At 37.8% G+C, this 21,706-nt stretch overlaps 1 protein-coding gene across 1 annotated transcript in view; it reads left to right on the top strand.

The window, feature by feature from the left end:
* TMTC2 (transmembrane O-mannosyltransferase targeting cadherins 2) overlaps nt 1-21,706 on the top strand; it is a 587,133-nt gene that overhangs the window by 490,449 nt on the left and 74,978 nt on the right. Inside the window, exon 11 of the mRNA XM_049783373.1 lies at nt 15,629-15,692. Within this exon, the coding sequence (XP_049639330.1) occupies nt 15,629-15,692 (64 nt within the window). The remainder of the gene's footprint in view (nt 1-15,628; nt 15,693-21,706) is intronic.

Here is a 21,706-nt window from a genome sequence, read left to right as displayed (position 1 = left end):
CCTCGGTGTCCCATGTGGTCTACAAAACCAGGAGCAATTTCTGAGTACATAGCCAGGAATACTCCCAGAGCATCACTGGGTGTGGTCCAAAATGCAAAAAAGAAAAAAAAAGTAAATAGATTTTTACAACTGCATTGAGTATGTTGAATGAGTAAGAAATAAACTTTTTCATTTGAGTTCATTACCAGAGTGTAAGTAAACCTATGCATCGAACATTATCTTTGAAAACAAAATAGGCAGCAAAAAGAGAAATTACATAACAGTGGGGGGGAAACCCAAGAGGTTCAGAGAATCATTGAGTTTTTAGCTGAAATGGAGGCAATAAACAATACTATGATCATTTAAATAGAAACAATCCAACTTTTCTGGGCCGGAGAGATAGCATGGAGGTAGGCCATTTGCCTTGCATGCAGAAGGACGGTGGTCAAATCTTGGCCCCCCAAGCCCACCAGGAGCGATTTCTGAGCATAGAGCCAGGAGTAACCCCTGAATGCTGCCCGGTTCACCCAAAAACAAACAAACAAAAAAAGAAATTATACAACTTTTCTAAGCATTTAAAAATACTGAAGACATAAAAGTGATTGAAAACAGTATATACATATTTATAACAATATTTTTGTATAATAGTGTATTCAAGTATATGTAGTTATATGTAGTATAAAAAGAATATATATGCTTGCCTTGCAAGCAGCCGATCCAGGACCAAAGGTGGTTGGTTCGAATCCCGGTGTCCTATATGGTCCCCCGTGCCTGCCAGGAGCTATTTCTGAGCAGACAGCCAGGAGTAACCCTGAGCAATGCCTGTTGTGGCAGACAAAAGCCAAAAAAAAAAAAAAAAAAAAAAAGAATATATATAATTTATTGTGTATAGTTTAAAATATGTATATATAAATATACGCTTATTATTTATGAAATTAATGAAAATGGGTGCATACATAAACTTGTCTTCCTGTATAGGTTATTTTATAAAGTTATACATATTTAGAAAAAACTACTTTGAACCTCACACACTCTCCAGGATGGAGCCATAATAGAGCAGGAAAGGCACTTGCCTTTTACATAGCTGACCTGGGTTTGAGCCCCAGAACATTTTCTTTGTTTGTTTGTTTGTTTGTTTTTGGTTTTTGGGTCACACCGGGCAGTGCACAGGGGTTACTCCTGGCTCTATGCTCAGAAATAGCTCCTGGCAGGCACGGGGGACCATATGGGATGCCGGGATTTGAACAAACCACCTTAGGTCCTGGATAGGCTGTTTGCAAGGCAAATGCCACTATGCTATCTCTCCGGCCCGAGCCCCAGAACCTTAAATGATCCAATGAGCCCTACAAGGAATGACCCTGAGCAGAGAGCTAGGTGTAATTCCTGATCAGTACTTGTTGTGACCCCTAAAAACAAAACAAAAATAAAATCTTATACTTTATCAAAGCTTCGAAACTCTCCTCTACCAGGTCAGAAGTGATAGCTATGAATCTAGTTTAACCTGGAGAGTTGGCAGCTTTCAGCATCCAAAACTCTGCCAACCATCCTTCACAGGAAACATATTCATAGATTATGATTTTCTCTTGCTCCTGCCACTTCATTTTACTTACATTTGAATCTGACTCTCATGAAGTTTAAAGATAAATGATGAAGGTATTTGTATTTCTTACTTGGACCCATAGTGTAACCAATAAAAACTTCAGGGAGGCTTGTGAGAGGCAGTGTGTAATCAACCTTGACTACAAAAATGTTGACCTTTTTTAGAACTTTAAATATAAAGTAGAAAAGATACTCTATCGTGTAAAATAGACATGTTTTAAAAAATAGATTGTTTATCGTCAAAGGAAAATATCAAAAGAACTAAAAATACTGAAACTTAGTAGTGTTATGAGTTTAGACTCGTGAGAGAAAAGTACTGAATTAATTACCCTAATAGAAGCATTTTATATGAATAGTGTTGTTATTCAGTGTTCTCCCAGAACTGAATACTTAAAAAGAACTTGAAGATATTTGATATTCGAGAAGCCCAAAGATACTGAAAACAAACTTTACCTGATTCGCAGCATTCATAGGCACGGGCGAAAAGAATGTGTCTGTTGAAAGAATAAAGGAAGAACAAAGTAGCACTTATGCTCAAATCAATTGGGCACTGCATTTTTTGTCAGGCATTTTAAAATCTTCATAATATTAGGTATAATTGCATACTTATAAAGCAGACATTAATATTCCTATTTTATTATATTATATTTTATTTTATTTTTGGATTTTTGGACCGCACGTGGTGACACCCAGGGGTTACTCCTGACTATGCACTCAGAAATTACTCCTGACTTGGGGGATCATTTGAGATGCCTAGGGATCAAACCGCAATCTGTCCTAGGTCAGCGCATGCAGTCAACTGCCCTTCTGCTGCGCCACCAGTCTAGCCCCTAATATTCTTATTTTATGCATGAGGATGGTCAAAGAGAGGCAATAATTCCCCAATTGAAAGTTAGAATTTAAATTGTATAGCTAGGAAACAATCTAGGAACTTTGTTTTTGGACTTAACTGATGAAGAAAAGATTTATAAAAATATACCCTTACTTTGTTTTCAAGCTGAAGGGACCAAATTGTTTCCCCTGTGCTGTTAAAGAAAGGAAAATTGCATTGTACCAACTGATTCACATTGTTTACCCAATTTTAGGAAATTAATTGACAGCAAGAAATGTTCTTTCAACTTCTTTCTCAAGTGATAGAACCTTGGTTTGTTGCAAATATGTTGAAGATACAGAATTTGGTTATACATCAAATACACTTTAATTATAGCAGATATAACATCAAATTGAAATTATTCAGTAAGAAAAGAACAAATCAGTTATTTTTCCTGAATGCAGATTAAGTTGTATGTTTCTATAATAATATATATATTAGAGTATAATATAGACTATAGAATATGTATTCATATTTATAAATACATCTGTTTTTAATATGTGTATTTATGTGTTGGAGAGATAGTATACTGGGTACGATACTTGGAGCTGGAGAAATATACAACTAGTACAACACTTGCCTCACATATAGTTGATCCAAGTTCAGTCTTTGGAGCCCCAAATGTTATCCTCATCTCCAGCCAGAGTTATCCCTGAGTGCAGATCCAGGAGCATGCCCTGGAACCACAACTTAAACACACAAAAAAAGTGCATATTTAGCTTTGTCTCTAAGACAGTCTAGGATATGGATCCAGCCATAGATTATTTTAATACTTTACTAAAAAAAATTGTACCAAGGATCACTTTTTCCGATTATATATTCCATTGTATATATTCCACTGCCAAGTTATGGTCAAGAGGGTCCTATTTTCTGTTACTTGTAATGGGTTTTAAAGCTTTCAAATGAAATGAAAGGCAGAGAGAAAGAAGGCATGCATCTCACAACTTTAATGTCCATTAATGTCCACATGAATCACTGGGGATCTTATTACAATGAATATTTTACTTTAGTAGGTTTGAGATTTTACACTTCAAACAAATCCTGGATGATACTACTGCTGTTGGTTCTTGGATCATCACTGCAAGTCAATTCTAACTTTTTTTTTTTTTTATCACTTCTAACTTTGGCAAAGTCTTAGATCTTGAACATAAGTCATGCTTTATCTTAATATTGTGGTTGGAATGGTCAATGCATATCTCTTCTTTTTAAATTCGCACAGCAAATTTCATTAGTTACTTTTTCTAGATGTATGTGTAATTCTCTCCTTAGCAGATTCTAAAAGGTTTAAAATCAGCATCTAATGGGACTCTGATGGAGCCATCAGGAAATTTTAAACTATATTGAGACTTGTAAATCAGTATCAATGGTTTCTTCCATCTGTATTTCAAGGTTACCTTTCCATTAAGGCCAAAAAAAAAAAAAAAGAACTTAATGACGAAGCCCATTTTGTTTGGGTTTGGTTTGAGTCACATCTGGCAATATTCTGAGCTTATTCTGATTGGGGACTCAGGAATCACTTCCAATGGTGATCTGGTGTCTATAAGGGATGCCCCAAAGCACAGTTGGCTAGTCATATGCAAGACAGGTATCCAACCTGTTGGACAGATCATCTGGTCTCAGGGAATTTTTAATGTATTAATAGAGACATTTTCATTTGAGAAAACTGGATGATACTAAAACATTCTTCTCATTGTGAGGATCTTTACTGCTTTCTTGCTTTAGAAGTATGATTTGAATGTTTTTAAAAATTTTGCATAAATTTTCTAAACTATTTCATTTTTTTTTGCGGGGGGTGGGGTGAGGGGGACCACACCCAGCAGCACCTAGGGTTTACTCCTGTCTCTGCGCTCAGAAATCGCTTCTGACTTTGGGGACCCTATGGGATGCCAGGGATAGAAACAATTTCGTCCTAGGTCAGCTGTATACAAGACAAACGTCCTGCTGCTGTGCTACCACTCCAAACCCCTAAATTATTTCATTCTTACTTTTAGTCCTACTATATAACTTATCAAGTAGAATTAAATTGTAATGCTGTTTTGAGTAATTTAAAGTGCCACGTAGTAGTTGACAGGAATCTAGAAAAACTCAGCTTTAGTTTCACTGTGTCTTTATGACATTGAGGCAAATAGCTTTTAAAAATAAAAGTTTGTATATTATCCTTGAATATGATTCCCAAGACTGATAAAATAACATTTTTTATTTGCCAAGCAGCACTTATTATGCCTATAATATTGTTTTAATTCAAAAATTATTATTTTTTTTAAAGTTTAATAATTCTTGAACCCATATCTGCCAACAAGACCTTCAGGGCCACCTGGAGATGAGCCCTACCCAAGGTAATGAGAAAAGGGTATAGGGAAGGAGGTTCCAGCTTTCTGATGATCTTTAAAATGATTGGGTATTATCTAGGGGTGCTTTTCTACTGCTCCCTTGTCCTTCCCTCATAGGCTACCTGGTAAGGTCAGATAGTTTGGGTGGAAATAGGCCTGTGAAGACTTAGCATATGACTAACACTATGTGGCTTTTAGAAAATGGCATCTCTCCCTGCTCAGAACCTGAGAAGCCTGCCATGTGGCCTTTACAAAATGACATCCCAACTTGTTCGAAACTCAGGTCCCAACATTTCCTCCTCTCCTTATGGACCTGAGTCAGATCTCTGATTCTGAGGATTTTCATACTTGTCTCTACTTCTGGGCACATACTGGGACTTAGCACAAGCATTTTAATTAGGGAGTTTTACCTGGGTGACTGAACCACTGTTCATACCAGGTGCATTTTTTTCTGTCATCTTCCCTGTTCTTGCAAATTAACCTTCACCTGTTGCAGTGTCTCATGGGTGACTTCTGATTTGGTAGCATAGAAACATTGTTTCCCCAGAGCCTAGGTCTAGTCTCCACCTGTTCTGGAGAACAACTTCAGCTAACATTCCAATCAGCACTCATTCTATGAGAGAGTTCAACTTGTTCTCACCCACCCTCTCTCACCAGATAGGATAGCTGGAGTGTAATAATGACTGAGATGCAAAACTCATCTGGGTTTGGAAAAGCAGTGGTAAACACAGAGGGTCAGTTTCTTGATATACAAAAAGCCATATCCCATTCAATCCACAATTGGGTTTACTTTCCTATGCAACTATATTAGCTTCTACAGTCTCATTGCACTAGTACAGGTAATGGGGGGGGGATCTTGGTGGCCCCTTCAGGAGTGAGTAAGAGGTACATGTCTATGCCTTGTATTCCCTATAGAGCGATCTTCCCCTCAGTCCAGGGGCAGACAGAGTATGTTGTCTGGACCTCTGCCCTCATTATTATGGTCCTGAGTGCCTCTTCCCCTTCAGTTTTTTTATATTATGGGGCTTACACTGGCACCTTAAGGCAGTTGTGCTACTGACTCCCTCCTTATTTGCCTTAATTAATGCTTCCCCACTAAATAGTTAGACTGACACATTCTCTTAAAGGTCCTACAGTTATTTGGATCAGACAGCTCAGTTTAACTGCACTCCCAAAACTCTGCCAGAGACCTCCATCCTTAGCCTCAAGGTCCAGTTCCTTCTGTGCTACCAGATGGCTTCTCTGACACATAATTATAGCCTGCATCCATTAACAAAACAAAGGAGTTCTCCTTTAGCCAAATCTCTCCTTTAATATGTAAAGACCCACCTGGATCACTTTGCCTACACCCCCACCCTCTCAACCTCCACCCCCATCAGGTGGAGTTTGATTTGGGATTACAGAAAATAAACTCTGGGGTGAAGGGGGCTGGGTAAATTTCCCTTTTCAGGTAAACTCCAGTAGAAAATTTAAAAAGACCACTTGTTTTCTTTCTTTCTCTCCAGAAAATGTTCAACCTAAAAAGCAGCAAGGCAAATAGTTTCCATGATCTTTTTTATTCTGCCCTTCCCCTCTCTCAATATATATGAAGATAACTTCATCTTCATCTGTCCTCAACTAAGTGTGGCAAGAAAACAGCTGAGATGCTCAGAAAGTCTAGATATTCTCCAGAACAAATATGTCCTAATGGCCATTGAGAAAAATCTGGAGTTTACAGCTGTCCCCACTGCTCTCTGCCCTATCCCTAGTAGAGCAATATTACAGAGACAAGTTATACAAAGACACACAAGCCAACACAACACACAATTTCTGCTGAACTAAAACTAAAATCCATCATCCCTAAGGCAGAGATGGCATTCTCCCTAGAATTTCCATGTTCTGACCTCGAGGGTGTCCCAGTGTATGGGACCTAGGCAGCCTTATTGGCAACTGAGTTCTATCCAGGGAGAGCCCCCAAATGCTCAGGTCTAAAGTAGAAGGACGAGACAACACAACTGAATAAAGTTTAATAAAATTGTAATCCATCTGCCAACAAGACCCCACATTGACCAGCCAGGGCCACCTCCCGAAGGAAATGAGACCAAAATTTATCATGTAGAAGAATTAATAATTTACATGCCTTTTGAGTCTTTCCTACTTAACAGGAAGAACTGGTGATTAGTATCAATACTTAATTGTATGATTTTCAGAGACTGCATATTATATAAATATAGGTAATTATGAGTGATTTTTAATCAGATCATCTTACAACATTGGGTAATTTAAGCATTATTAACTAGCAAGTTTATAGTATAATTGATCCCAAATATATTTTGTACTTCTCATGAGAATATTATAAAACTGTCATAAAATAATACGACTGGAGTTACAAATATTAAATTAATATCTAATTTTTAAAACAGATATGAGTTTTAAAATCACATGTGTAAAAATGGAATTCTGTTTTTTGAGCCACTTTCTTCTGGAAAGTGCACTTAGTAAAACTCCTGGTGGTGCTTGGAGAATTCTATGGGTGCTGGGCTTGAACCCATGTCAGTTTTCATGGTAAACAATTATCTGCTATAGTAGAGCCCTCCCAATTGAAATTTTGGAGTATGCAAATGACTGTATCTTTGTTTTCCTTATTTTGACTAAGAAACTCTTTGTTTTCATAGAGTCTACTTTAATCCATGACAGATAAACCAAATATGAAAGATTTGAAAATATATTTGGCTCAATTCAGTGCTTTCTTAAAAAGTTGTGTTTTTTTTCTTTTTTTTTTTTTTGTAAAGTAGTTTATAAATACCATCTGGGGTCTTTCCCCATTATATAGTTTCTGACCCTGAGAAGCCAAGGGCATTGAGAAAATAGAGGGCATCTAAATATGGATTGGAGTTAGGAATGTATAATGATTCTCTCTTTAAGTCTCCAAGTGATAAGTATACAGTTGGCATAAAAATGAATCTGTGCACATATTAGCTGACTGCCATCTTCTTTTTACCAACTTTAGAGTGTCATGAGTTACCTTATTTGCCATCTTATTCCTGGCATTGTAAAGTGTAGAGCTACTGTGTATCATTATAGATATGTTTAAAGACCTTTTCCATTTTTCCCACCTTTTTAATATTTAATTGAACATATGAGATAGTTATGATTCTCATCTACATCATTAAGTTTCCCTTTCATAAAGGGAGAGTGTAGGGTAAGAAATTGAGTGAAACTGTTTTAGCTTTTATTCATCTCCTGGTTTCGTCTTTTTCTTTAAGTTTCTCCTTGTTTGGAAAACAATCCTCCTGCTTAAGTTGGCCTGGTGAAATTCATTTTTACCAGTCTGAGAGATGGAGTTGGGTAGGAAGTAGAAACTAATTTCATACATATCCTCTCATTTTCAAATCTCATCACAAGTTAACTTGTAGATTTTAAACATAATAATCACAAAATCATATTTTGTAAGTATGTTCTATATGTATTGTGGACTTACCAATTAAAGCTATTGCATAGCATTCTTCTGAATTTTCAGAGGTGCCACACCTGTAGCTTGAGCTGTGACTATATACTTTGGGAGGTTGCTTACTGGGGTGGGGGGCACACCCAGCAGTGCTCAGGAGTTATTCTTGGACCTGCACTCAGCACTCATCCTGGCAGTGCTGGAAGAAGAGGCATGTGGGATGCTGGGATTAAATCCATAGTGGCTACCTAAATGCAAGACAAGTGCCCTACCTATTTAACTGAAGAGTTGTTCACTCCCAACTCACCTACTTAATATCAACATTTATTTGAACAATTTCACTTTTCCAACCTTTAGTTTAATGTAGTGATTTAACAGCTAAATCATTGTAACTAAAATGAATGTAACTGAAATGTAAAATGATCAACTCCTTGCTAATTTGTATCTGAAACGTAGATCATTTGAAATTTTCTGTTTTAGAGAAGAAATAATTGGGAAGGGATCTAAGACCTTTGGCTTCTTTATGTAGATCTGTCTTGATATTTCTGAGAATCTAAATCCCTATTATTGGTCTCTAAAAATCTGTGTGTAAAGTTTTTGACAACTTTCAAGTAACGGGCAGAATATTGCTAATTTCTACAGGTTACAGATGTGGATTTAGGACTTAGCTAATTATACAATTAGTATTAAAGTTCTCAGGCTGCCCCTTATAGAGGATAAGATAAAATGCAATATATCCTATTGAATGAATATTGTGATCTTTTTCTCGTGAGCTTTTTCTTTATTCTTAAGAATAAAACAGGGATATAAACAAATATTCAGTGGGTTACAACTTTCATACATTCTCTACAGTTTTCAGTGGGCTGCTATAAATGCTTGTTGATAGTAATCAGTAAAGGCCATTTAAAATTCTATAGTAAATAATTTAATTCCCGGACAAGAGTGGTAATACAGTGGTAGGGTGTTTGCATTCACACATCTGACCCGAGTTTGATCTCCAGAATTCCTTTTGCTTCCCTGAGTCTGCTGGGAGTAATTTCTGAGTGCAAAGCTAGTAGTAACCCCTGAGCAAGGCTAAGTGTGACCCAAATTAAACAAAAAAAGTTAAAAATTTGAATTCCCCCTGCTATTTTATTAGAATATTATGAAATATAGTTTAAGAAATGAGTTTTCTAAACTACATTCTATTTGACAGTGAATCACTTTAAACTATAAGGATAGCAATCATTAGCAACCAGTTTGGGAGATGGGAATTTTTTTTTTCAGTTCAAAGAAAGTTAGTGTGAAGGGACAGACACAGAATGGTTCCTCTCATATGTGGAATATAAAGTCCATGGGGAATAAAAAGTGCCCATAGGCAATAGAAAGGAAGAAGAGGACTGTGAGTTTGCCAGTAGAGGTAGGAATAAGTTATGGGAGGGTAAGTTAGGGAAGTTAGTACTAGGACAATGCTGAAGGGGAAAGTGTCTCCCACAGAGGCATCTGGAGGAGGAGGTACATAAAAAATTGGGGATATTAGTGGAGAGAAATTAATACTACTGAAAGGATTGGTGTTGGGATCTTGTATACCTGAAATTTCATCATGGATAATTTTATACTTTATGGTGATTCAATAAAGAATAAAATTTAAAATATTTAAAGGATGGTGAAAATTGTTCTCCATTTTTCTTTTTCTAATCTCTCTCTTGACTCTGAATTTTTACAAAAGAAAACAAGCATCATATGCTTTGTGCTAATATTTAACTTTGATTGATTTGACTTCAAAGTAACTCACTCCTTTGTTGTATAAAATTACTCCTAATTTCCTACCTCAATGCATTTTATTTGACTCTGGAGAAAACCCTTCCAGTGCATGACCTAATGCATTTTGGATCAGATTTCTTAATGGGTCTGAACAAAAGTGATTCTATAATTTGGTGGACAGAACTGTCAGTAAATCCTCTAGTGAGAGGATTTTTACTATTTCATACCAGGCAAATGAACTTTCTTTGACATTGAAATAGTAGTTTAGCATTTATGAGAATATAAATTGCAGTGGCACATTGTAACATGTCATGAATCCAGTAGGGTCTTTGGTCAGTAACAGTGTTTCTAATTATTTTCCCTTGAAAAATTAGAAAAATGTGTCCTGCTGTCCAGGGAGATATTATCTTCAGTTATTTCTATAATTTATATGGCTGAAGTGGGTACATTTTTATAGTTTTGATTTGCTTGACCAAAGTGCAAATTCAATTTGTAGGTCTGATGAGTCAATCTTCTTTTTGAAAACCTGTATGTGGTTTTTGGATGTGTTTTTTTTTTATACCTGACCCCCTTGTCCTATTCAACTCAAATTTTCCTCATATCAATTTCAGAAAAAAAATGACTTCATTTTTAATTGAAACACCTTATGTCACTACTGTTGTTCAGATCATAACTAAGGCATATGCATAATTTGAAGATGAATCTGACATCTGTCTGGATCATTCTGCTGTATTCCTCAAGTATGGTGTCAGCATTTCAGTTCACCTTGCAAGGCAGTTCCTGCTTTGATTGTCCACCATCTTTAGGTTTTCTGCAGCAGCATGATATATATTCAATAGTTTTAAAATTGATTGAGATTCCTGAGGATGCTGTCTTTTGATTTCTGATGTAATCGTCTGTCTGAACTTAAGTGCATGAATTTCATTCACTTCATATAATTTCCTTTAGAGGGGGCCAAGAGATAACACAGCGCTAGGGCGTTTGTCTTGCACACAGCTGACCTTCAACTGGCCCGGGTTAGATTCCCAGCATCCCATATGGTTCCCTGAACCTGCCCAGAATGATTTCTCAGTGCAGAGTAAGGAGTAACCCCTGAGGGCTGACAAGTGTGGCCCAAAAACAAAACAACAACAAAAAAGGCAAAAACTTTCTATTAGAAAATTCAGTGTGCATCTTGATTGTCTCAACTGGCCACACATCTTGTTGGAGGTCATCAACTATTTAAAGACTGTGGGAACTCTTTTAAGATGATAGTTCATTGTGAGCAAGAATGAATAACTTTACATGTAACATAATGCACAACTCTAGGGGTTAAAAATAAGAGCACCCCTTAGTAGTTCTTGTTTGTTTCTAATAATGCCCACACCCAGCTAAGTGAGCCTAAAGTGCTCAAGGTTCCAAGAAAGTGTTGGGTCATGGTGAGGCATACAGTACAGAGAATAGAACTCAAGATTTTGGGGCACCCTGGGTTTTCCCCACTCCCAGGCCGGGTCTGGGGACCGGCCTAGGTTGGGCTTAAATCCCTGTCCTTCGGGCTTGGGAGGGTCTCTCTCCCTTCCTGGAGCTGGATTTTTAGCAGCACGGGCGGGCAGCTGGCAGACCTCCGTATGTGCCAGCGGCCTTTTGGCCTGGCCTAGGGTGGGGGGCCCGGACCTGGGTCACCCGAACCCCCTCTCCCCCTTTCCTCCGGATCTCCAGGTGGGTTCCTGGGAGGAGCTCATGGGGCACCCTGGGTTTTCCCCACTCCCAGGCCGGGTCTGGGGACCGGCCTAGTTTGGGCTTAAATCCCTGTCCTTCGGGCTTGGGAGGGTCTCTCTCCCTTCCTGGAGCTGGATTTTTAGCAGCACGGGCGGGCAGCTGGCAGACCTCCGTATGTGCCAGCGGCCTTTTGGCCTGGCCTAGGGTGGGGGGCCCGGACCTGGGTCACCCGAACCCCCTCTCCCCCTTTCCTCCGGATCTCCAGGTGGGTTTCTGGGAGGAGCTCATGGGGCACCCTGGGTTTTCCCCACTCCCAGGCCGGGTCTGGGGACCGGCCTAGGTTGGGCTTAAATCCCTGTCCTTCGGGCTTGGGAGGGTCTCTCTCCCTTCCTGGAGCTGGATTTTTAGCAGCACGGGCAGGCAGCTGGCAGACCTCCGTATGTGCCAGCGGCCTTTTGGCCTGGCCTAGGGTGGGGGGCCCGGACCTGGGTCACCCGAACCCCCTCTCCCCCTTTCCTCCGGATCTCCAGGTGGGTTCCTGGGAGGAGCTCATGGGGCACCCTGGGTTTTCCCCACTCCCAGGCCGGCTCCAGAGGTTGGATCAGGGGGTGGCGTTTGATCTGGGGGGTGGCAGATAATTTCTCAGCTATACTCAGGCTGTCACTGGCAATTTCATACCAGTCTACATTTTGAAACCGCGCGGGGGCTAGCCCCCCGCGCGATTATATGCTCCTCCCAACCATCAGTACCCCAGATTTACCCTTCTTAACTTCAGTAACACACAGCTTCAATCTCTGACCAAAGACATACAGTAGATCTTACAAATCCCAGAACTATTTAGAAGGACATAAATCGAACACATATTGAACACATATATCTTTTGAATATTTTATGATTATTTTCTTTAACTGCTGTAACTCTCTATATATTCTTCTACAATGATGTTTCTATCCACTTTTCATCTTGTCTTTTCTTTGTAAGCTGTTCAGTAAGGATTGTGGTGGAACTGTCCCTCAGTTTGATGCCTATGATTGAACTATGTCATGGAAATTGCTGGTCTTGTTCCTATTGCCTCCAGATGCACCAATAACGCTTCGTGGCATTGATCCTTGTTTGCATAGACACATTAAAATGGGAAAACACTATACATACAGATTAGTTATTATCTAATAAATCTCATTACAATGTACCTTACACCCTGAATATTGATATAATGACCTGGCATAGGCCCCAGTTGAATGGGCATTCTCCATTCACGCTGGAACCAGGCAAGCTATCTACGAAACATCCAAGGTCTTTTATAGCAACAGTTGGAAGCAGTCCTCTACCAGGAAAGACACTACCAAGGGTGTGACATCGACCTCCTAAAAAGACACTTCCGTTTACACTGAGAAGACGTGACAACAACAGTGACCTGCGAGAAGACATGACAACAACGATGACCTGCTCTACAGGACATGGTTCTCTCTATTGCCCCTTAAGTGTGAGGTGAAACGAGAGGATGCTCTGCACCATCCTGACTGCAATATGGGATATGCAGACTCCAGGATCTTTAATACAGAAGAATGATACCAACAACAGAGACTATGTGAGGAATGGAGGTGTATTGCCACTACAGACTATGACTTGAATTGGACAAACTAGTTTGCCTGGAGCCTAGAGTCAGTCCTGTGCCAGGAAACTTCAGGGGTAGGGTCTCCATGTATTTAGACCATAATTTGTCTTTCCATGTCCCTTATGTTTTGGTGGGCCTATGCAAACAAATGCCACTTTAATATCGTTTTTTACTATGTTCTCTTGACTCCAATCCTTAAGAAAAACAACCCATTAAAACTTTTGAGGTTAACTTAAACTAGTAAGCATGTGCATGGAACTAGATAAATGTACTTTGCCCTCAATGTTTAAAGAGTTACATAAGTCTAATATCTTTAGATTATATGGTGTGCTGCTAAGAAACAATATGTACTACAACTGGGGATTTGAGGGACAAAGTAATTGTACATGGGTTCAGTTTTGTTTTTCTTAATGTTCTTTGGCTGAAAGTTCAAGGCTGGGATATCATCAATGGAACTACTGAGAATCCTGTTTATGGGTGATTGGGCTTCCACTGTAACTTTACCCTGTCCTCTTTCTTTGCATCTTTGTTGTCATAATTAAAATAATAAAAAAAATAATTAATAAAAAAAAAAAAAAGAACTCAAGATTTCTCAGAGCCTAAATGTGTGTCCATTTGAGCTATCTTCTTAGCCTCTCCAATCTCAATTTTCACAAATGTCTGACAGACAAGAAAAAGGCCCTGTTTCATACATCAGGGTGAGTGAAATCTCAGCCATCTTTTTCTGATTTCTAACTCTAGAATGAAACTCCCAAGTAAGAACATCTAGTTTAGTTGGCCGAGATTGTGCTGTGTGGCCATAGTTAGGATGAAAGAGCAACAAGACTGATCTCCAAGATAGGTGCAGGCGAAGCAATGCAGTGGTTTTAATGGGTCTTGTCCAGAATATTCCTGGCCCCAGAGTATTGTGAGAAGAAAAGAGAGTGGAGGAGGAGAAAGACAAGATCTAAAAAAAAGGGGGGGGGGAACAGGGGTCAAGGGGACTTAGGTACATTGATAAGAAAGATCAGAACTAAATACCCAATCCAGAGTCAACGAAACTGAAATCCTGAGACCCAGACTTTGACAACCAAATAAAAAAACATTGCCTGTTATGCTGGCAGGCTGGGGGTAGGGGTTGTATAGTATGGATTTTAGGCTCATTGGTGAAGTTAGGTTGACACCGGTAGTGGTATTATTGCTGCAAAATTATATGTTTAATATCCAACTTTGTACATCACAATGCTTTAAGTAAAAAATAATTTAAAAGAAAAATATGCAGGCTATCTCTAGTGGAAAAATCAACACCCCAGTTGAAAACTACTGCACCCAAAGAGTGACTTTCTAGACAGTGTTTTAGAGGACAAATAAGGATTCCTCCATGCTTACATGTTTTTGACTGAAATAACCCCCACTTCCCATGATGGTCAAAAGACATCAACAGGAAAGTATAACAATTACTGAATTTTTTTTATAAGCAAAAGACCCCACCCCCATCGTGGTGGCTAAAGTAGGGCCCTGGGGTCTGTAGCTTAGTGCACTTGATAGGAAGGGGAGAAGAGCAACTGCCTTATCAGAAAGTTTACCTTTTCACTTGAAGCAGTTATCTCCAAATGATAATTTTCTTCCTGGTGCACACCCCCTTTCCATTTCTTTTTATTCACTTAAAGGGGAGTGAAAAAATTTTTACTATACTGGTATTGATTTTACATTTAGTTTCATAGTGCTCAATTTTCAGCTGGCATATTTGGCCCTAATTTAAGAAGAGATGTTTTCCTTTTTTAAAAAAATGAAAAATAGGGGCTGGAGATATATCATAGAGGTAGGGCATTTGCTTTGCATGCAGAAGGATAGTGGTTTGAATCCCGGCATCACATATGGTCCCCCGAGCCTGCCAGGAGCAATTTCTGAGTGTAGAGCCAGGAGTAACACCTGATGGCTTCTGGTGTGACCCAAAACACATACATATATATACATACATATACACATATATATGGCTTAGTAGCATGAAATAAAAGCAACTAATTATTTTAAAATTTTATTTTAAAAATTAATCCTGTAATGTTTTGTTTCAGCTGGAGAATTTAGGATTTTTAGCATCTTATCTGTTCTTTCTTAAGAAAGAAAATTGCATTTCTAATTGTAGATATGTAATTTTAGAATAATAAAAACACATGAATACAATTGGGAAAGATACTAATGATGATATGTTTAATATCTTAAAAACTGATAGGTACATTTCACTAGACTTTCTTTGGTTAGACAACTTATTATTTGATTAGTGTGGTTGTCATTTTAGAGACTTAAGGCTATTTTGTGACTTCATGATTCTGCTTTCAGATCTACATTCCAATGATACAGCTTTTTTGTTTATTTTTTCTCAATAGACAGGCAAGCCTCAATGAAGCAGCTGAGAAGTATTATGATCTGGCAGCCAAGCTGAGACCTAATGTAAGTATTTTCCTAATGAAATGCATTACACAAAGGGTACATGATTGTTTTATGCAAAGAAGCTCCAAAACTCTGTTTCTGCCTCTCTGTTCATTAACCCTGCTAGTCTCAGACTTGCTTCTTTTTTCAGAGGTCTGTATTAATGATTTTATATTCTATGTACCATACTATAAATGTTTTTCTCATTTTAATACAGGTGTTCGCGTTACTAAATACATTTGGTTGACTTTTAAAATTAGTTCTTGCTAACTCCTTTGCTATGACAAGTCCCAAAGGATTTCCTAATATTTTGACTATTGTTTGGTTTTTCCATCTAGTCAAACCTCAAGCTGTGTTCCTCTTTTATGACCCACAGTTCTCCAGAATATCTGCTTCTCAACTTCATCAAATGTGTTTGTATCGGAAATTTTTCCTACACAAGCACACTTCCATAAAGTCTGATGGGTATAAATAGGTTTATTACTATTGAAATAGGTTAATAGTTTATGAGAAAATAAGACCTGAGTTGGTTTCAGTCTTTAAAGCACTTTATTATTTATAGCAGAGCTCTACTTTGCTGCTCAGATGCATTCTGCTCTGCATGACTCTCCAGCACTAAACTCTCTCCCCGCTCTTGAGATCTGCACTCTATTGAGAAATGTATTTCTGAAACAGTAATGAAAGTACACCTGTGAAACGCTACACAGAATGGGCTCCATCTCCTTCCATCCATTGGCAACCATTGCCAGAATGCCTGTTTCACAAGAGGATAAAGTGATTCCTTGCCTAGGAAATCACAATATGACTCAATATAATCCATTCATTGAAACCATGGTGTTCAGGCATGTCTGAGAGTAATTCCTGGTTATGAAAACACCATCAGACAAAGTTAAAAAAAAAAAAAAGTAAAGAAGATTTAACCACATGGTTAAATAAGAAAAAATTGTTCCACAGTGATAGTGGAAGAAGAATACCAGATAAAATTTATTATCTATTTGCAATGGGTCAAACCTGATACTAAGTATTTTATGACTTTATTAATTGCTCACAATAACCCATAGATAACACTCACATAATGTGGGCTATTTTTCTTTCTTTTCTTTTCTTTTTTTTTTTTTTTTTTTTTTTTTTGGTTTTTGGGCCACACCCGGTGACGCTCAGGGATTACTCCTGGCTATGCGATCAGAAATCGCTCCTGGATATGGGACGCCAGGGGATCGAACTACGGTTCGTCCTATGCCAGCGCTTGCAAGGCAGACACCTTACCTCTAGCGCCACCTTCCCGGACCCGTACTGTTTTTTAAACTTAGATCTCAACCAGTATCATCACCAGTTAGGGAGTCATAACCCAGTTGATTATACATATAAAAATGTATGGTATTTTAACATCAGACCCTGGTTTGATATGGGGGAAAAAAAAGAAAGTTTGGTGAAGAAAACAGAGCTATATATATATACCTTATAAAGTAAATGTAAACCAGAAATTTGGGGAAAAAAATCATAGTGGTTCTCATTATTTATTGAAAAGATATTCACTTTCAAGTGCCAGGCACAATGTAAATATATATAAACAAATTAATAAAAGTAATTAAGATAGGTGGGCTTCTGCCTAATTAAAGCTTATAATCTAAAATGAAGAAAAGAAGTAGAATCGAATCATTAAAGTATGTGTTCAGTTCATTAGTCGTGGGGACTTGACTTAGGCCTCAATCAGACATCAACCGTTCACCCCAAACCCCAGATCTCAAAATTTGAACTGGCACAGTTTCCTGCACCAGCACCAGGAATCAAACTCCTCCCTGGGGAAGCCTTAATATAACTCTGGCACCAACTTGCTCCTGATGATGAGGGAACAACAACCACTCGATCTATGGGCAGGTTGCCCTACTGAACCACTTAACAATGAGATAAAATCAGAACACTGTCCCAAGACCTGTGAAAAAAACCAAGATTTCTAATTACAGAAGACTTTGACAACCACAACTGAACAGAATTTCCCCTGGGACCATAAAGAAAGACCTCGGATTGAACAACCAACATGTCTGGAGCCTGTAATCAGTGTACTTCATGGGTGGAGACACGCTCTATCTCTTAGGCCAAGGAAATTTTCTTTCTGATTTTCCGGGACGTTTACTGTTTACTGTGCCTATGCAAAAAAAAAAAATCTTTCCACACCTGTCACCTCGTTTTTTTTTTTCAGGGACTTGGATAAAGAATAAATTTCATACTTAATGGTAAATATTTGACATTTGAATTGATCGGTCAGCAGTTGTGGCCTTCTTTTTATCTGTTTAACAAATTGCTTTGGTTTTCTGTTCATTGTCTACATAAATAGCTACTGAATCCAGACTGATAAAATACAAACCTTGGTTATATTATGAAGTTTTATTCTCAAATGGAGAGATTTATTTTTGTTTGTTTGTTTTCGGCCACACCTGTTTGATGCTCAGGGGTTACTCCAGGCTAAGCACTCAGAAATTGCTCCTGTCTTGGGGGGACTATATGGGACGCTGGGGGATCAAACAGCGGTCCTTCCTTGGCTAGCTCTTGCAAGGCAGACACCTTACCTCTAGTGCCACCTCACCAGCCCAAATGGAGAGATATTAAGTGATAACTTGTGTATTCACTTACTAGTAATTGATCTTAAAGCATTCCTATACATTTCTTCCTCCTAGTTATCTATTCCAGTCATGAAAATTTTCTTTGATGTTTGTTTTTAATTTAATACAAATTGCATTACCTACTTTATGAGTGGTAAGTCTCAGTAGAATAATTTTATTGACTTCCTTATTTTTCTTTCTAAATGGCAATCATACTTTTACAGAGTATTTTCTTCTATTTAGATGTTAAACTACAATAATTATAGCTGCATGTTGGGGTTCTGTTGATTAGCTATTTTAGTTCTCTTGTTACTATACAAAGCACAAATGTGTACTTGTAATACTTCTGTAGCTGTACTTAGCATATTGAAAATACTGATTTGTCTGGGTTATTTTTGTCTTTTAACAAAATACCTATTCTACCTCTTAAGTATATATCATTTGGGCTATGTGGGGATTTATTTTTCTATTCTACAGAAACCATTTTTAATAGTTTACTTTAAAATCATTTACTGAACATTAGCTTATTTTATATACAAAGAATTTCAAGTATCAAGTGCTGGATGAAACACTATAACAAATCTAAAAGGTTGCAATATGATTTTCCTTTTTAAATTCTGATATTGTCTCTTCAGAAGGATTAATACATTGTTGAAATCTCTGCTGAAATATACATTTATAGCAAAGAGTATAATGGTGGTGTTACATCTTTTTATTTTATGGAGGAGGTTTTGATTTTAAAATGAAACCTAATTTTGTATTAAAATGTGTGTGTATATACAATACACACATATTTGATTTGGGGGCCACACTAAGCAGTGTTTAGGGCTTAGTCCTGGTTCAGTACTCATGGATCATTCCTTGTCATTCTTTGGTGTCAAAGATTAAATAGTGAGGTCAATCACATACAAGGAAAGTTCTCTAATCTCTGTACTATTTATCTGAGCCAAATTATATTTCTAATGAAGCTGAAGAGGTAATACAGGGTTATGGCACTTATCTAGTTTGGCCTGAACACTCCATTTTTCTCCGATCAATCTTGGAGGTTACGCCAAGTACAGAGTAGTAGTAGCTTTCGAGAACCACCAACTGTGGGCATATCTCTTCCAATAAAAATAAACAAAATGTTTTGATGGGAACCAGCCAGAGCAAGAGCACAGTGGAGAAGGTATTTACCTTACACACAACTAACTCAGGTTTGATCTCCAGCATCTCTTGTGGTCCTTCCAGCCTGCCAGGAGTAATTTCTTAGTGCAGAGCCAGAGTTACCTGTGAGTGCTACAGAGCATGGCCAGAAAACTAAATAAATAAATAAATAAATAAATAAATAAATAAATAAATAAATTTTTGATAGTGGATGATCTCTTAGTTGTTCTGTAACTGGGTGTCTTCAACCCTTACTCCTGACTCTGCTCACAGACACATGTTTCCTGGTGATTCTCAGGAACCATATGTACTAAGAGGAATTGAAGTGGGGTTGGTTCTTGGCAACACAAATACTTCACCTCATCTCTATTGTCCCTACTGGAAGAGTTCTTTTGCCAAGATTACCATTTTAATTTTTCTACTTTTATTTAGTTTGCTTTTATAAATAAAATTGATATTTTTGCAGCAATCTCTCTTTCTTCTTTAAAAGAAGAGACATTTTTACACTCGTTAGACTTTGATTTATGAATATAAAATGCTGACTAGAGGAAATATTTAAATGAAACTCTTTTTTTTATTCTCCTGTGGGAATTAAGCCAAGCTCTGCATTAGCTTCTGGCTTAAATCAGTGAGAAGAGTGGAGATCTGTGAGTCTTGCAAAGTGACAAATTTCACTTTATTTATACTTGACTAAAACAAAATAATTAAAGTCACTAAAATCACTAAAGTTTATATTGATATACCTTATGTTTAGGGAAAGTATGTGGTTTCACTCTGAATTTATTCAGCTTCTGTATTTGTCATGTCTCAGCTTTATGTGAGAGTCCATGCAAAATTTGGTAGGATAACAAAGCTATGAAATCTTATCCCTGACCTTGAGAAGTGCATTAATGCAGTAAGAGTATGAGACAACACCAAAACCTCACACTTCAAGACAATAAACGATACCATATAATAAGTGCTTTGTGAGTGACATAAGCTATGCACTGGGAAACTACAAAGGAAGAGAAATTGTTTTCAGATGGATTGATCTATGAGACATTAAGTCAGGGTTGGCAAGCTTGGAGATCTTAGAAGAGAACATGGATAGGTGAAACCTTTAGGAGAGATAGAAAATAGCCCTCTGGCAGATAAAGACAGATGTGGAAACAAGGCCATGGACCTCAAGATACAATGAGTAGACTTGGTTTACCTCTACCAAGGGATTGTATGGCTGAGAGAAGACCAGTAGAGAGACAGAACTGAAAACAGAAAGTCAACTGAAAGACATTGGGAACCAAATTGAGAATTGTTTGTGTTCCAAGATAGCATTAATGGAATGACATAATGAAAGTAGTAATCTAGGATGGTCATTTATGTGATGTAATGAAGATTCTGTTGCTTTTGGGAGAATAAAGTTGAAAGATAGTATCTTAGGAAAACCAAATAGAAGAACATTCTTGCAGTATAGACAGAAAATTTAGAAGTTAGAGTTTCACATCACAAAATACAATAGACTGGAAAATAACAAGCAGAGAAAATTAAGAGTATTTTATAGGGTGGAAGCAAGAAAATGCATTTTTCCAATGGATGCTTAAATTTTTTTAATTTTTAATTTAGGTAACTTGGAAGAAAGAAAATTCCCTAAATAAAAATAGGTTAGTCACAGTTTGTATTGGTTCCTAAAAGAAAGTATTAGTTTTGAATAGAACAAATTCTGGGATTTTTTAATTTCCTTTTAGGTGCCATGGTTTGCCCCTAAAATTCTCTTTATGACAGGATTTCATGCATGACATAGATCAGCAAAACACCTCTCTCCACCACTGCCCCAGTCATGCCCCATCATTTCTAACCTGCCCTTTCCCCACCCCTGTGATGAGTCCTATAAAACATGAGTCCTGAAAACAACATGGGCCATGAACAGATGACTGGGTAAAGAAACTCTCATACATATACTTGACTATAAGGACAGATAAGAACTGTTATTCAGTCTTTATATATTTACTTATATTGGAGGCAATAACTGATGATGCTTAGGAGTCCCTCCTTGCTCTGTGCTCAGGAATTACTCTTGGAAGTTCTCTGGGGACCATATAAGATGCAGGGAATCCAATCTGGGTCAGCTATCTGTTAGCCAAGTACCCCACTTTTTCTTTTTCTTTTTTATTGTTCAAAGATAGTTTTTTTATTTTTTAATATCTTCATTTAAACAACTTGATTACAAATAGGATTTTAGTTGGGTTTCAGTCATGTAAAGAACACCCCCTTTCACCATTGCAACAATCCCATCACCAATGTCCCAAGTCTCCC

Source organism: Suncus etruscus, chromosome 11, assembly GCF_024139225.1.
Source record: "Suncus etruscus isolate mSunEtr1 chromosome 11, mSunEtr1.pri.cur, whole genome shotgun sequence".
In the NCBI taxonomy this organism is placed as follows: domain Eukaryota; kingdom Metazoa; phylum Chordata; class Mammalia; order Eulipotyphla; family Soricidae; genus Suncus; species Suncus etruscus.
This window is presented reverse-complemented; position numbering and strand designations above follow the sequence as displayed.